Source organism: Canis aureus, chromosome 27 (assembly GCF_053574225.1).
Source record: "Canis aureus isolate CA01 chromosome 27, VMU_Caureus_v.1.0, whole genome shotgun sequence".
In the NCBI taxonomy this organism is placed as follows: Eukaryota; Metazoa; Chordata; class Mammalia; order Carnivora; family Canidae; genus Canis; species Canis aureus.
The window spans coordinates 21156413-21174317 of record NC_135637.1 but is presented as its reverse complement, the minus strand read 5'-3'; the positions used below and the strand labels follow the sequence as shown (position 1 = coordinate 21174317).

General features: G+C 47.3%; 1 protein-coding gene across 3 annotated transcripts in view; it reads right to left on the bottom strand.

Annotated features, from left to right (window-relative positions):
- KCTD10 (potassium channel tetramerization domain containing 10) overlaps positions 1-17905 on the bottom strand; it is a 28168-nt gene that overhangs the window by 3820 nt on the left and 6443 nt on the right. For 2 of the 3 annotated variants that reach the window (XM_077876016.1, XM_077876015.1), the window contains exons 2-6: positions 17241-17454; positions 8206-8375; positions 5225-5314; positions 4850-4902; positions 3596-3791 (exon numbers count right to left, since the gene is read on the bottom strand). In XM_077876016.1, coding sequence (XP_077732142.1) covers positions 3596-3791; positions 4850-4902; positions 5225-5314; positions 8206-8375; positions 17241-17454 — 723 coding nt within the window. The remainder of the gene's footprint in view (positions 1-3595; positions 3792-4849; positions 4903-5224; positions 5315-8205; positions 8376-17240; positions 17455-17905) is intronic. The other variant, XM_077876014.1, reaches the window with a different exon arrangement.

Sequence of the window (17905 nt, the reverse complement as noted above, 5' to 3'; positions counted from 1 at the left end):
ATCTGTTCCCCCTAAAATCTTGCGGCAGCAATGGCCAGAGCCTGGGGGAGTCCTAACTCTGAAGGGGAACCTTCCTTACTGATTAGGAGAGCTGTGGTCTCATCAGGATGGAGCAAATCTCTGTTTTTCTCTTGCTTCTTTATGCCGCTTGGCTCCAGGGCCAGATCAGGTCCCAGGCAGTGTGAGGCAGATTGGGGAACTGAAGCCCCACCTTTCCAGCCAGATGACTGAACAAGGGGAGCCCCAGGGAAGCAGGAAGCACTAAAAGATGGTGAAGGAGGGGTGCCTGGGAAAGCAGTGTCTTGAGGTTTTGCATGAACTCCTGGGATTGAGCCCAGCTGTCCATCTGTCCCTCAACAGCACACCCAGAACTGAGCCATGGGGGAGATCATTGCCCAGGACACAGCCTAGCCCTCGGTGCAGCCCAGGCCTGAAGGCTTTGGAAACAGGGCTGTCACTGGCACTGCAAACCACAGCTGGTTGGAACCTGTGGGCCAAATGCCCACTAAAACAAACAAAATCAATGTGCTTGTTAGAATTTAAAAAAGGCCTAGAGCCCTGTAACATTCAGAATACAATTCGAAAGTTCCTGGCATAATGAAGAACCAGAAAAATCTCAACTCCTGAGGGAAAACATAATCAACAGATGCCGATGCCAAATCCAAGATGACACAAGATGCTGGAATTATTTGACAGAGAGTTGAAAGCAGATATTATAAAAATGTCCCGACAAGGAAGGTCAAACATTTTTTAAATTTAATTTTTTAAAGATTTTATTTATTTATTCATGAGAAACACAGAGAAAGGCAAAGGGAGAAGCAGGCTCCCTGGGGGAGCCCAATGTGGGACTTGATCCCAGTACTCTGGGATCAGGCCCTGAGCCGAAGACAGATGCTCAACCACTGAGCCACCCAGGCATCCCAAGGGCAAACTTTATTAAAGCAAATGCAGACATACGAAGTTTCAGCAAAGAGAACAAAGAAAGAAATAAAAATTGTACAATTAAAAAAAACAGTAACCAAAAAAAAAAAAATATAGTAACCAAGATAAACACAAAAACAGAAACCAAAAAAAAAAAAAGCCCCAATTCACCGGCAGTGTGGAGATGACTGAGGAGAGTCTGTGAACTTGAAGACAGAAGAACAAAAGAAGTGATACCATCTGAACAACAGAACAAAACAGACCAATAGAGGGTGGGTTCTGTGCTGTACTACCACTGAGTCCCCAATAAGTCAGAATCCAGAACCAAATAGGATGACATGTATTACAGATCTACTTAAAGCATACTTTCAGCAAGCCACAGCCTTTCCAGCTGAACCAGGGAAGACATTTAAATAATTAAAAGAGGGGCACCTGGGTGGCTCAGCAGTTGAGCATCTGCCTTTGGCTCAAGGCGTGATCCTGGGATCAAGCCCCATATCAGGCTCCCTGCATGGAGCCTGCTTCTCCCTCTGCCTACATCTCTGCCTCTCTCACTGTGTCTCTCAAGAATAAACAAGTAAAATCTTTAAATAAATAAGTAAATAAATAAATTAGCAGAGCACCTGAAGGTTGTACCAGGAAAGAAATAGCAATTCAAAAAAACCCCAAAAGGAACATCCGCCCAATTACTTGAAACAAGAGAACATGTATTGGCTCCAAAGTTCAGCTTTGGAGGTATGGGGCAGAAGGAGGCACCCCTATGGGGCAGCCATTCTCCAACATGAACCCCTTAGAAAGCCAGTCACAAGCTTCCTCCAGAGAAAGGAAGAAGCCCTTGGGGACAGGATGGCAGAGCAAAGGGAGCTGTGGCTAGGGGCCCTGGCCTGCCATCCTGGGCCCTGCCTCTAGCCAATTTCAAAAACACAAGCACAGGGCTGCTCTGGAACCTGTCGGCTCATCTACAAAAGACTGGGATCAGATCGTGTGGTCTCTGAATTCTTTCCTCCCTGTCAAACTCTGAAAATGTAAAATCAGTATTTTAAAGTTTAATCAACGCAGTGACTATCCTGTTAATATCCAAGGACAAAAGCAGCCCGTGTATATAACAAAACTTAACTGGCAAGAAAGGGAAATTAGTTACCAGTAGAATTCACAGCCCTAAAAAAGTTCACAGGAGAAAAGAGGTGTGGGTGGCTAATGCGGTAAAGAGAAGCAAGCAATTCTGGTCTCCCTGGGATCGTTTGAAAGAAAAAGGAGCCTCGGGATGCCTGGGTGGCCCAGCAGTTGACCGTATGCCTTCAGCTCAGCATGTGATCCCAGAGTCCCGGGATGGAGTCTACATGGAGCCTGCTTCTCCCTCTGCCTATGTCTCTCATGAATAAATAAAATCTTAAAAAAAAAAAAAGAAAAAAAAAAAAAGAGGGAGCCTCAGTGCTTTTCCCTTCCTGGCTCTCTTAAATCAATAAGTATCTTTTGGGATATATTCTAAATACTGATGATACGATGTTTTAAAAGTTTAAAAATGCTTAGAGCTTTGGTGTCTACTTTGTGGTCTCACTCTCTCATTCGTCTTTTCTCCTGAGGCCAGCTCTAGAATCAGAGAACTGTGTACCCCTGGAGCTGCAGTGATGATGGTAGCCTGACAGGGTGGTCTACAGATCTGTGCATGAAAACCTGCCCAGCAGACCCACCGCAAGTCCCTGATCAGGGTTCCCTTAGAAAGGTTCAGAAGAAGTGACAGAGTACACTGTAGGGTTTTTTTTGAAAAAAGAAAGAATACCAACTTGCACAGCCCAAGAAGGGTAAGCAAGCAGAAGACCTGAAGGAGATGAAGTTCAATTCACAGAGGATCAGATCTCCAACAGCACACTGTGGTATGATGTAGCTTTGTAGGATGGCACAGTGACAGAGATCAAGTCCGTCGGTTTGGGAGAGGATGACACAGTGGATCCAGAGTCCAGATCTGTTAGGCAGTTGTGTGCTCGGATGGAAGCCAACAAGCCTGGGAGCTACAGAACCCCCAGCAGGCCTGTGAGGCTGGAGGGCCACTCTAGGTCAGGGGGTCAGATTCAGATGACAGACAGACGGCAGTAAATCGTAGGTCATGACTAGAAGGCCAAGGCCAAGCTCTTAAAGATAGCACGGCTCCTCTGATGATTGAGATGGGAGGGAGCTATGCTAGCGGGAAATGGTGGTACGCAGAGGGTGAGAAACAGCACAGGCAGTGTACCGTCACTGACAGGAGACCATGCTGGCCTGGTGACAGCGGTAAAAGGATACATCTGAATTGACTTTTTTTAAGGTTTTGTTTTTAAGTAACCTTTATACCCAAAGTAGGGCTCGAACTCACAACCCTGAGATCGAGATTTGCTTACTCCACTGACTGAGCTGGCCTAGCACCGCTCTGAATCCATGTTTATGGCAAAAAGACTGGGCTGCAGTAGGACTGTCCCTGTCTGCCAATCGTCAGAGGAAATACCATTCTGTTTCTCCAAGGCCTGCATGTAACTCTGTCCGGGGCCCCAAAAAGCTGAGTATTTTCACAATGAGCAATGATGTGTCAAGGAAAGCCTTTTTAAAACCTCTCCTTAAGTTTTTTTGTTCCGGGGAAAGGGAAACTGTACAAGTAGTATTTCAGACTAGTCACCCAGAGCCACCCCCTCAGAGCACTTACCTTGGTCTGCTTCTTCTCAGTGGCATAGACAATGGAGGTGCAGCAGACCTCAGCAATCTTGCGGCCCTGCCCATAGAAGGACCAGCAGCAGATCTCATCCCCAATGACGTCCTTTATGAACAGGACCCTTCCATTAAAGCGCAGAGAAAGCTTATCAAAGAGCTCAATGTTTTTCAACATATTGTCGTCAGAATTGCTGCAAGAGAGCATTTGAGAAGGTGAGTGCAGGCTGCTACTAGGTGCAGTTGAGTGTCTCTACATCCCATTCTAAGGTCACCTCTCTGCCAGTACTCTGCTGTAGCCAGGAGGAAATGTGGACAACTTGGGGCCTGTGAGCACAGGCACCAGGTGCGGAGTGTGGAGGGAGCCCCAGGAGTGGCAGAATGCAACTGCTCGAGGAAGGCTCTTCATCTTGGGTCCATTTATGGGTCTTGAGTCACCTCACTAAGCCCTCTGCAGCTGAGACCACATGGTCCCAAGAGCCATAAGGCATTCTAGAAACTCATGTATGTTGCTAGTGGAAACATAAAATGGTGCAGCTGCTTTGGAAAAATAGTTTGGCAGGTCCCGAAATGACTAACCCTAGAGTTACCGCAGGACCCAGAAATTCCACTCTCAGATATGCTCAAGAGAAATAAAAACCTTCATGTACACGGAAACGTGTACGTGAATGTTTGTAGCAATATTCACGATAGCCCCAAGGTGGAAACCACCCTGATTGTGCACTGATGAATGGATCCACAAAATGCAGTTAATATCCATATGATGGGATATTATTCCACCATAAAAAGGATGAGGTATTGATACACTTGCCACAACAAAGATGAACCTTTGACAACGTGATGCTAAGTGAAAGAAGCCAGCTAATCACAAAAGGCAATGTACTGTAGGATTCCATTTATATGAAGTGTCCAGTAGACAAATCCACAGAACAGAGAGCAGCGTTTGCCAGGGGGTGGGGAGAAGAGTGACTAGTGGTCTCTTTTAGATGATGAAAATGTTCACAAAGTAGGCACATGGTAATGGCTGAACTCTGTAAATATACTAAAAACCACCAAACTACTATATACTTTAAAAGGGCAGCCTTTATGATATGTGTGAATTCAATCTAGTATCTGTCATCTGCCTCCCCTGGGCATCCTTGAGGTACAGAGGGCTACCCTCCCTGGAAGATAACAGGAGGACCTGGGCCTGGCCTGTGTGAGCAGAAACTTTCCTAGCCAATGTGGGTAGTTTTTCTCACTGACACCTTACCTGGTATATGAGTATTTGTTGTTACTTCTGTTGTAGAGCAGCTTCACGGCTGGCTGAAGGCAGTTATAAAAAAGAAAGATAAGAGTCACTTGGAGTGGAGGTACTGTGGACTATGGGCTTCCCACAGGGCTGGACCCTACCACCAAGTCAAGGAGGCAGCTAAGCATAGCTGGCAGACTGGGGGATGGTGTGGGAGGACAGAGAGGGAGACTGTAGGACTCACAATTGGGAGGAGGGGGGAAAACGCAACACAAGATGAACTGCAGGTGCCCATTCTTCATCCCTCCTCAGGCATGTCTACAGGTTTCTATTTCAAACCTCATTCATGATTTCAATAGCTTAAAAAAAGCGGCCACAAGGGTGCCTCCAACATACCTTATTTGAAGTCGCGATAAGTTTCTGCTCTTCCTTGGATGAGGTGATAACAGGAACTTTGCAGAAAGGCTCGTAAGTATCTTTGTTCTGCTGGAACAAAACATGCTTTCAGCCTAGGAGGCCTGCCCAACATCAGATTATTTAGCTGGCCTGCCAGGCAAAGACAGGGTCTGGCAAGGGAAGATGGGACTGCCAGCGCTGGGAAGAAAGGAGTTAGGGTGGGGGACGGCCAAGAGTCGAGTTCTCCAGTAGACGTCTGCTCTTTGGCCAGGGCGCTCAGTAAATCCTAATGATGGTGAGACACATTTACACAGCCCAGGGAGTCACTTAAAAATAAACTCTAAACACAACAGATGAAATATAATATCAGCCGTTAAAGCACTCCACTGCAAAACTGTAGAAGAATTTCAACAGTCTAAGCTTATATGGAGAAAAAGATCGGGAGAAGGTAAGTCTGCAGACAAACGATGTTGAAAATCTGAGGATGGGAAGCAGATGAGGAATACTGAGGGGAAAGAGAAAGCCGAAACATAAGTTACCAGATGGGAAAGAACCTGAAGTTTTTCAAACAACAGTTCTGACTGCTGGTGGGCAGAGGGCAAGAGCAGGGAATAGCCAGCCCGTCAGCAGAAGCACCAGTGAGACCCCACCACCACCGTTACCACCATTGTAGCTATCGCCGCTGCCAACAGCAAAAGAAATGTCTACTCTTCTGGAGTGGTTTGTAGAGATGAGGACAGGGTTGAGCTGTTCTTCCGAAAACAGGGGGGATTAAGTGAATGGTCCACAAACTAAATGGTGGGCTCCAGCTCCCAGCCCCTTCTCCTATTCAGATTTTTTTTAAAATTTTTGTTTATTTATGATAGTCACACAGAAAGAGAGAGAGAGAGGCAGAGACACAGGCAGAGGGAGAAGCAGGCTCCATGCACCGGGAGCCCGACGTGGGATTCGATCCCGGGTCTCCAGGATCGCGCCCTGGGCCAAAGGCCGGCGCCAAACCGCTGCGCCACCCAGGGATCCCCTCCTATTCAGATCTTAAAGGCAGCCAGTCAGGCTTATACCCAGGCAAGAGAGTGGAACATTCCCCCGTGGGGATCTGATCAGTTCAGGAAAAGGCTTACAGATTCTGACACTGGGAGTCCCTGCTGAAAGAGCCTTATCACCCACACTAAAGCCCACTGGACAAAAAAGCCCACCCACCCACACACAGCTTTTCAGAACCTTACTCTTAAATTTTAACAGACCAAAGATCATCAGATTATATGTGGAAAGTCTCTCAATCGTGAGACTGAAATCAAAATAAAGAGGAAAAGGGAAGGAGTCATGATGAGGGCAGCAGAAAGAAAACTCCAAGACAGAGGAAAACAGATATGAATCCTATGAAACAAAGTGCAGTGTTCTATATTTAAAAAAGAACACTCAGAGAACATGAAAAAGCTCTTGGAAGTTAGAAATATGAGAACTTTAGAAATGCAAAGTTCAAAAGAAGGGTTGAAAAGATAAAGCTGAAGAAAACCTATGAGAATGTAGAACAGGAAGATAAAAGCAACAGAAACTGAGAGGGGGTAGTCCTGGAGGTTCAACCTTAGACTAATAGAAAACACAGAAAGGAAACCCAGAGAGCTTGTCTCTAAGACGAAGGAGAACAGATTCACTGGTGTGTCTGAACACACCAATAGGAGACTGACCTTTCTGACCATTTAGGGATGAATCAGGAATATGTACTTAGAAAACCAAGCAGACAAAACAATGAGGCAATCACTAACCCTGGCAAACTGAAAGTTGCATAATAAAGACATTTTTCACTGTATACTCTGTGGCTTAACTGTTAACAATATTTAGAGATCCCAAAGTAAACTCTGAATACTGACTTAACCAAAGCTGTGATAAACTCTATATTGGGAAAAGAGAAGAAGGAATATGCGTACATAAAAGATTTGTAGTGACTGGGGGTGGTGGTAGTACATGAGCTAAATTTTAATTCTCTGTACACCAGTAGATAATATTGAAAACTGAAATGAATAGCGTAAGAAATACGAAAGTAAACAGAACTGTTGAAAGAATTAACAGAGGAGGAGCGCCTGGATGGCTCAGTTGACTAAGCGTCCAACTCCTGATTTTGGCTCAGATCATGATCTCAGGGTTGTGAGACTGAGCCCTACATCGGGCTCTGCATTTGGCATGGAGGCTGCTAGAGATTCTCCCCATCCCTTACCTGCCCCCTCAAATAAATAATAAATAAAATCTTCAAAAAAAATTAATGGAGCAAAAAAGTATGATGTGTATACATTTCCTCAACAAACAAAAATGAATTAAAAATACTAACCTAAAGGCTGTAGACTCTCAGGGTAGAGGTGGTATGTGTAAACAATAGCTCCTCAAGGAGGTAGGCAGTATGGGTACTGCTCCAGTGGAGGGCCAGACATGTGGCCCGACATAAGAGCCTCAGGTATACAGATCCAATTCCTATGACAACCTGAAGGGACTCTTCTGATTCTCTGCCATGTTAGAACTTGGCTTGAAATAAATGGCTGCTGGCTATATCCAGAAGCATTTTGGTTTTACAGGGATTTTACTATCATGACTTGATCCCAATGGTCCTTCCCGAGGTCCACCTGAGGAGTGAGGGGTGTCTGAATCTACAGAGATTATATGAGGCTCTCAATGACAACTGGTTGGGTAAGAGTAAGTCCTGAGATGTGTCCAGAAAACTGATTAGGTTTTATACCCCATACTGAAGAGTTTCGATATACAATATGATGGCCCAACATGACAGCGACTGAAAGCCAGAGTGGCCTAAGCATTACAGGGAAGCCTCTAAAGAGTCACTGACCAGAGAAGACAGAAGCTCCAGGGTTACTTGTGAACTCTTACATCTCAATAAAGTAGGAACTGCCCCCATTTTGTAGAGGAAGAAAATGAGGAGAGCAATTGGGCCTGGTACCTCCCAACTCTTACAGGGAAAAAAGGGTAATACCTACTTGTAAGGCTGCCTGGCATTCTTCCACCAGGCCCTGGACCAGGTAGTACTTGGCTTCTGCCAGCAGCTCCTCAATCTCCCGGCGGCTCTCAGGCAAGGGGACCGCCCCGTCACGAAGGTAGTTGAGTATTGTACCAAAGTGTTTCCCACACCGGTCAATAAGGATCCAGCCTGTAGTGGGAGGAGAAAGGGGGGCCTAGTCACATAGGCACTCCTCTCTTGGAAGGTGCTGAGGACAAATGGGGTGTCTCTTGGCCCCCTCCACCTCCCAGGGAAGAGCAGGACCACAGAGTGGGGAGCAGCACCACCTGCCCAGCCATCAGCAAAAGGCTGACTAAGCCCTGCCTGGGAAGCACTGCAATGGTCTCCAGGCCACAACCACAGACTCGGTTGGTCTCAGGCTCTTTTGGATGCCAGAACCTCTGAGGCCTAAAAGTGTGTTTCTAAAATATCCTCAAAAATCCCTTAGACATCCCAAAAGTACACTACACTTGGATAAAATGGGTCCAAATGACCACACAACTCAATGGTAGGGGAAAAGCTTGAGGTAAAAATATCTACTCTCCCTCTTTCTACAGTGCTTTATTTAGATTCCCAAATAACAGAGCCACTTCTAAGGAGGCAGAAGACTGCAACCTCTGGCTCCCAAGGGGGATCCCTGACACTCACTAATACCACCCCAGGATGTTCCATCTTTAACTCCCCCAAATAAGTACTTACTGGCTAGTGACAGCCACTGGAGAGAAGACGGTAAACCAGAAAGAACTTGTCCTAGGCAGTTCAGTTTAGCATGGGGAGATGGAATTTGTTTTCATTAACTATGGGAAAATGTGTCAACTGCTGAGCCCTTTAGCTTCTTGATGACCTCTCCATTTGGGGGGACTGGGCTGCTATACCTCCATAGGAATCTCCAAGTTTTTACAATTCCTCTTCAGAAATGCCAATATTATTGGGGGGGGGGGGGGCGGTGTTACTTGTAGGAGGAAACAATACTAGAGCCTGAGAAGTGGAGGGACATAAAAGGAGAGGTAGGGATGAGACAAAGACCTGGTATGTCTTGAGATGACAGGAGGCTTCAGAAAGAAGCCAGGTTGTAGAGAAGTACCCCCTCCCCCAGGCCAGTAGGGCAACCCCAGTGAGGGGCTTCCCCAGGTCTCCTGTCCCCTGGGGTCAGGTGAGAGGATACGAAGGCACAGTGCATTTAGGTTTAAACAGGAATCCGTAATTTTATTCCCTCTTTCCTTGTCCATTGCTCAGTTTGGGAGAAGGGGCCCACACTTACACTTTTAACACCATGGTGTTCTGCCCCAAGTCCTCTGCAGAATCCCAGACTCTGGCTCAGACACAAAACCCGAGGGCAGCAAAGACACCTCTTTCATATCCAGAGTCACAAGGCCATCCACTGCCCCCTTCCCCAATCCAGCCTTGACAAGATGTTCTCAGGGTTATAGGGCAATATGTTTATTTGGTATTTACAACAATCACTAGGAGTTTTGTGAGGCCATTTCGATACTCCCATCCTACAAACTCCTCAGCCCATGGCTCCTGGACCATTGGTTAAAGGTCTGGGCTTGTCTCTCCAGAGGCTTTCACTTGGTACTTCCACAGTGCTATGGCTTCCTGAGTACAGTGGGAAGAGTAATTCCCAGTGTGGCAAACACAATGCAAATGCGTGGCCTGAAGTCAAACTCTGGTTTCAAGGAAGGAAGAGGCCTTCACAACCATGGTAAATCATACCACCCTGACAGTGACTGCTGGACCTTATCCCACTGCTTTTTTCTACATTTAAGATAATCAAGTATGGATGGAGTATCTGTCATGTAGCTCAGATGCCCAAAGGGGTCCTTAGCAAGCAACATAAATGAGTGTAGATGGGTCTGGGCCCAGAGGCTGACTAGAGAGAGCACGTGCCCTGCTCCTGGGGGATAGGAGATGGGGAGGCTCTTCTTAATTCAGCCAAGAACTGCTGGGCAGGAATGTGGGCCTAGGGCTGCATGAGATTTTGATATTCCAAAGAGAAGCCAGAAATGCAGATTTCTCCGGGAAACCTCCTGATTTTTAAACAGTGGTAAACCAAGAGGTCATCAATCCATTCTAGGCCAAAGAAAACCCATCTGCAGGGCACCCTGGGCATACAGACCAGCATTTTGCGACCTTTCTGCTACCCTGGATCAAGTACTTTTCTTCCAATGAGTGGACAAGGTGTGGAAGGACCATACTATCTTCCCAACTGTTCTTTTAGAAGGAGGCTCAGTCCCCTGCACCGTCCACAGATAACAGAGCCTCAGAGAGGTTCAGGGACCACTGAACCTGGAAAGTTGGAAAGGCAGAACTGGACCACAAAAAGCAAGTAAGAAATTCACAGGAAAGCTCCTTCCACCAGAACTGAGAAGACGAGTAGAGCCTCAGTCTTCAGAGGAATGGCAACCTTAATTTAACTCAGCAACCCGGGGAAGAAAATGTCCATGTTCCACCTTTGATGCATGGATAACTTAGCTGCTCAGAAAGAGCAGGAGCCCCTGAAATCAATTATCCAAGTGACAGTCCAGAGTTTCCATAAACGAATAGGCAGACCGTGACATTGGGCTCCAGCTCAAGAATGCTGTCAGGAAATGCTTGCGGTGAAGGAATCATATTTTAGACAAATAAGGGCAAAGGAGCCGGCGGGCTTGCCAGGAGGTTTCAATTAGCATTCTGATTTTAAAATATTTCAGTTGCTTTCAAAGCCGGAATCGACCCCTTTGAAACAGCTCAAACGCCTAGCATGTAGGAAAGCAAATGGAAGTTAAGCAGCTCCTTGCTTGTGGAGAGCCTGTCCCACTGCCACGGAGCATGCAGGCTTTTTCAGAAGTCTACACAAGTCAGGGCAGCCTGGTGTCTGGCGGCCCACTGGCAAGGCTGAAGAGCATAAGAGGCAGGCACAGCCCTGGAGGCTCTGGAATGGTCTGGGAGGTGCCACACAACCCAGTGGTTAAGAGCAAGGGCCTATATTAGAAATCCAGTTCTGCTGCTTTCTTGCTGGATGACATGGGTGCTGCACCAAACCTCTCTGTCCACCAGTTTCCTCTCCTAAAACTCGTACCCCTGAGGGCTGGCACAAAGGCATGATGAGAGAATGTATGGGACACACAGCATAACTCCTAAGGTTTATTGGCAGCACTCAAATGAGGTCTTTGATAATGAGCCCTTCCCACATCTCTTCATCATCAGTGGAGAACAGAGTGGCGGCAGTGTCCAGAAGGGGCACATTCCAGCCCTCAGGAGAGTCTGAGTGGCTTTCAGGGTACCCCAGAGAAGGCTTCTCTCAGGGACAGGGGACTGGGCCACAAGGCTTGCCCTCTCCCAGCCCCTTTCCCTGCCTCCACTTCCATGGACAGGGCAGCAGGGGCTTCATGGACCTCTCCTTAGCATCCCAAGATTTTTATACTCTATTTCTGTTCGTAAGTCACCAGAGGTGCTTGTTACAAATTCAATTCTAGGAAACTGCCTCATTCTGATTCCAGAGAATCAGAATCTCTGGGGCAGGGCTTCTCAGCCTCGGCACTACTGACATTTTGAACCAGATCATTCTTTGTTACGTAGGGCCTATCCAGTGCATTGTGTGGTATTTAGCAGCATCCTTGGCCACTACCCACTAGGGGCCTGCAGCATTCCCACCCCCAAACCGTGACAACCAGAAATGTCTCTGGACATTGCCAAACGTCTCCTGGAGGTCAAAATCATCCCTGGTTGAGCACCAATGAGGTAGATCAAAGACCTAAATGTAAAAAATAAACAATGTAAAAACTTTAAGGTATTAAAAAAATACCATTAAAAAAGCTTTAACAAGTCAGACTGGGAGAAAATATTTACAACATAAAATCACAAGAAATGGATCCAGAATATATACTTTTATAAAGAAGATGATAAAGGAAAACAGGAAAATGTGTAAATAAGATGCAATCACGCAGCTCTATGATGAAACACAAATGACAAGAAGATACTTAACACACTAGAAATTAGGAAATGTTAAATAAAACCACAGAGTACTAGATCATAACCATCAGATTGGCAATAATTAGAAAGTTTGTCAGTGCCCAGTGTTGGCACAAATTCAGACCATGTGAGGAGCATAAACAGGGACAACAGCTAATACTAACCAAGCCACGGATGTCATCCTGGAATCCTCTCCTGGGAATAACTCCCAGACAGAGCTCCCAGTGGTAGATAAGAGCTCAATGCTACAGCAACTCAGGTGGCTGGGTCCAGAGCCTGTTCACTTACCAAAATAAAAATACGTCTTCCTGTGTGTGCCATATGTGGCAAACGTGGGAAGCTCTGCCATAGAGAAGCTCATATATCCCGGAGAGTGTTCAAGAAAGGTAATATTCCAAACAGTGAACACTGGAAGCAATCTAAACAACCATCACTAGAATATAGACCCATAAACTACAGTATATTCCCAGAATGGAACACTTAGCAGGAATGTTTGACCTAGATGATTCCATCTCACAAGCATAATGCTGTGAAAGCAAAGAGATGACAATGTTACATCATTTACACAATGTTGGAAAACACACCAATGACACATTGTTTAGGGGCAGAAACAGTATAGCAAAAGTAATTCACTGACAGATTCAAATCAGTGGTTTTCACCACTGGACACACATTAGAGTCTCCTGCAGAGCTCCTGAAAGTCCTAATGCCCCTTAGAGCTAGCTTTCTGGGAGGTGAGAGTGTTGGGGAGAACCCAGGCATCAATCTTGAAATTCCAACTGAGTCATTGCACCATGGACGTTGAAATTCACTTGGTGACCCCCAAGGTCAGGCAAGTGGTTAACTTCTGGAAGGGAGAGAGGCAAAGAATGTAAAGAGAGGCGCCATCAGCCCAGGTAGCATTTTATTCCTTGTCTGAGTGGGGGTGATGTGGAGAACAAAGGCAAAAGAAATGAAGAAAAAAATGAAATCTCTTTACAACTTTCAACTCATTGACAAGCTGACCTGAGACAGGCAGTGACCTTCCTCCAGGAACTCAACTGCTTCTCTATTAATACTTTGCTAGGGGCAATAAGCAACTTGACATTAGCCTGACCTCCAGGATCATCTTTAACATATAAAAATCCCTTTGGAAAGTTCCTTTATCTCTACCCCTCTCCTTCCTTCCCCCTCCCCCATTATATGTGGGCAGTCATCCTCCAAATATAAGGCCCACTGAAAGATACCTGAAGAGTCTCATGACTAAGGGTTAAGCAGATAGTAGTAAATGACCTTAACAGCAGCTAGCTCCTCAAGGTCCTGGAAATCTTGCTTCCAAATTCCTTAGAGACTTCTGCTACCCCTAACCCCTCCAAACTTGAAAGTAGATAACCAGCTACTCCTCACAACCCTGGAGCAGCTCTTTCTGCCCCTGGGGTCCTGTCCCTGTGGCTTTAATAAAAGCCACCTTGGGATCCCTGGGTGGCGCAGCGATTTGGCGCCTGCCTTTGGCCCAGGGTGCGATCCTGGAGACCCGGGATCGAATCCCACGTCGGGCTCCCGGTGCATGGAGCCTGCTTCTCCCTCTGCCTATGTCTCTGCCTCTCTCTCTCTGTGTGTGACTATAATAAATAAATAAAAATAAAAATAAAATAAAATTTTAAAAAGCCACCTTTTTTGCACCAAAGATGCCCCAAGAATTCTTTTTTGACCATTCGCTCCCAGCCCCAACATTTCACAACAGGGGCACAAGGGAGTTTGTTTTATTCATCACATTTTAAAAGCTCCCAATGTATTCAGAATTTTACAGAAGAGTGCATTCCGATTTAAGCAGGAAGTATGGAGATCTTGGGGAAACCACCAGGTACTACAGTTTCTCACATACTACACTGACTTCCCCACTGGATTTCAAGGGAATGTGTGCTGATAATAAGATCAGTGACTCTCTTCTTTAATCTGGTTCACTCATACTCCCTCATTCCAGAAACATTAGCAAGAGACCAGAAACGGAGAGTGGGGGGTGGAAAAGCACTGTACCAAAGAGTAGGGATGAAACAGGCAACTACAGGTGAGTACTGAGGCAAAACTCTTATTAGGGAAGGTGCCTCCTCAATCCATGCGACAAGGAATCAGGCAAAAATTCCAGTATTATAGGGACTGCACCTTTCGGGGGGCGGCGGGGGAGGGGGGGGGAAGTCCACGAAAGGACTCCCTAGAAAAGTCATCCTTCAGGAGTAAGGTACAAGTGTAGAGACTCATCCCCAAGGCCAAATGGGCCACTTCTCCCCAAGACACTGCTAAGATCTGCTTGCTTCTCCAGCACCCCCATAGCGCCCCTCCCTCCACCTTGACACTCCACCAGACAGGCAGCAGCAGGAGTGAGCAGTCCCCACAGACTGAAGTCTCCCAAGTCTTCTAACTGCCAGGCACTCCCATTAAGAACAGTGATAAACTGAGCTGTTAGAAATCCCTGAAGGATGCCCGAGAAATCCACTGCTTCTGGGGTGAGGTCTGGGGCCCAGGGTGGGTGGCAGATTCTCTTCTGCTCCATGCCCTCCTGCCTGTTTGCCTTTTGTACTGTGTGCGTCCAATCTGTGAGCAGGGAAGTTGACAGTAAGTGGGTTTGGGGCCCCGGCTCTGGCCCAGGGTAATAGTTACAGCTAAGAGTATGTGGCATTTAATTTAGACTCATTTATCACTTACTGGTAATGGGACAGGAGCCTTGGTTCTCCAAGAGCTCAGCCCCCAGGCCAGGTTCTCCCATTGCTGTATCCGCTTGCCTCGTGGAGGTGCACTTGCTATTCTGGCCCGTTTGTGGCAAACATCACTGCAGAGCACAGTAAAGCCCAGGGTGCAGCTGTGACAAGCAGGACATTTACACTAATTTGTAGATCCGAGGGTGTATGTGAGAGAGCACTCAGGCCACCAGGTCAGGCTGTGCGGCATACTCACCAGGGGCCAATGGGATCGGGCTGCCTGGCACAGTATGGGCTGGAAGACCAGACACAAAGCTGGCAGTTGACCCATAAGGCTGATGCACTCAGGCAACATGACCTGGGGGCTGAGCCCTTGGAGAACCAAGGCCTGCCCAGAGTAAGAGCCACTAAGCCCTGGGCTCAGTAGGTGCTTCCCCCCATCCCCCACCAGCTTTCAAAAAGGATCTTTCACTTATTGAAAGGTAGCAACAGTACCACCCCTGGTAGGGTCAAAATGAAGGGTAAAAACCACTCATAAAATGCAGCATGGTGAGCTTTTCACGACAGGCTGGGGCTCTAGCGGAGCCCTGTGAAAACGGCCAAGGTCAGAGTACCAAAGACAGCCTTTCTTCCCTGGCGGCACCAGGGGTCCAGGGGTCCAGGGGTCCTGGCGGCACCACTGGGAACAGGACAACCTCCAGTAGCTGTTCAGAAGCCCGAGCAGGACCCCTGGTACCATCCCTGTGTCCTTCCACTAGGGGGTGGAAGAGATTGAGGACCAGCTCTTCCTCGGTATGGCATCAAGCCAGCAAGGGCTTCAAGGAGATGAGGCTCCAACTTTGCTTCCAAAGGGACTCCGCCGCTTTTCCTAAGCCCCACCAGAGACTGGGTAGGGCTGAAGAAAAGCTACAACAATCCTGGGTTCTCAGATAAGGTCTGTTTCCTTCTGCAGCTGGGGCACTATTGTCTCCGTCTCTACAAATACTCCTCAGCGATGCTGGGTGTGGCTCTGCAACGGGGATCCTCCCACTCATAAAACACTCTGCTTTCTGGGTGAGACACACAGAAGGAAGCGCTGGGGCACAAACCTCATTTATCTGATGTTTGGCCAGAAATCCAAGTTCTCAGGAAGCCCAGGGAAGCAGAACCTCAAGCTCCACAGCCAGGTCTTGTCGAGGACGCCGAGGGAAACACCCTAACTAGTGCACAGCTCATGCTTCAGGTCTGCAATCCCACCTGCTTGTGTCAAAACTCGCCCACCTTTCCAGGAACCAACGTCACATGGAAGGCAGAGGCATTAGCACGACAGTCAACCTCAGAAACAGGTAAGGCAGGGTGCAGCCAGGCTGTGATCTGGCCAGGTCTTAAGCAATCGCAGGCCAAAGTAGTAAAGGATGGTGCCATCTTTAAACCTCACATGACCTGCCCTGTCAACCCAGCCAGGCAAGAATGTCCCCCTTGCCAAGTGCTCTCAGATTATTCCAGGTGGGTAGAAAGCAGTTACGGTAAGATCATTTAAAAAAATTCTTTGCCTTTCACAAACGTGACTTCCCAGAAGAAAACGGAAAGAAACATGCACTAAATGTACGTGTATCGAATCCCACACCAACAGCCCCATGAGGTGGGTATCCCTATACCAATCTCACCTTGTTAGGAGCACCAGCTACCACACAGGAAGTTGAGACTTAAGTCCAGCTCTGTGAGCTTTTGTCAGATCACCATCCCGGGAGGACAAGAGAAGACATTCATGTCTGTCTGTCTGTTTCTCTCTCTTATTTCACTCCAAAGTCACAGAACCATCACTGAGAACTGGCAGGGGACCAACCAGGGCAGCTAGTCCAGCCACCACTTCACAGAGCTGAGGCCCAGAGGAATGGGCAAGTGACTTCCTCAAAGTCCCAGGGCAAATTGACAACTAAGTCAAGACTATGAGGGGATCCCTGGGTGGCTCAGCGGTTTAGCGCCTGCCTTTGGCCCAGGGCGCGATCCTGGAGTCCCACGTTGGGCTCCTGGCATGGAGCCTGCTTCTCCCTCTGCCTGTGTCTCTGCCTCTCTATGTCGATAATAAATAAATCAATAAATCTATAAATCTATCTATCTTTAAAAAAATAATAAATAAGTCAAGACTATGAGTCCCCACCCAGGTAACTTCAACTCCTCTTCACGTCTCGGCCTTTATGTCACTCTATCAGGGAAACCCTCCTTTACGATATCCCCTCATTTGGATCTGGTATCCCAGTTCCTCACTCTGAAGGCTCCCTGAGAGCATATTTTCTCAGGAAATCTGTACGTATGTGGACAATTGCTCATGTAATGTTGGCCTTCTGGAACTAGAAGGAAGTCCTCAACCACAAACGCATCCTCAGAGCCTGGAGGGTAACCTTACCTTCACTGTCAGTGAGTACTTCCATGCGCCCGCTGAACATGGCTTTCAGCATGGTGTCCTGCTTGGTCAGTGTCTGCATGGTGGTGTAGTAGAGGGCCCCGCCCACATTCAGCTTTACGTACTTGGAGCTGGGACTCGTGCCCTTGAAGGAAGTGGTGCGGGTAGCAGCCGCTGGCACCGCTGAGCTCACCACACTTTCTCCTGACATCTCTTCCTGCCAGTGGAGAAGACACAGGGTCACCAGGGTCACAGCACCAGGCCTGCTTTACCTTTTAGCCTGTGGGCTGAATCTGGCCTCCAGATGTGTTTTGCCTGGCACAAGTATATACCGCATTTAAAACTTATAGATGGCTGCCAAGGTTGACAACACAAGAAGAGTTCACACACACACAAAACCCCCAAAAAACAAAACAAAACAAAACAAAAACCCAAAACCTGGCTTCTCTGAACATCAGAGGTCAACTAAGCCACCAGGGTGCCCACAACTGGTGGGAACTGGGTATTGGCTGCCCCAAACCCACCCAGATAGCCTCATATGCTGACCTCACCTGCTGACCCTGCAAGCACAAGTTTACCACTAACTCTTGTGCTGTGAGAACTTCCCTTCTGCATGTTCCACACATAAGCGAACACCTGGATGCATCCTAAAGCAGCTTAAAGCACTG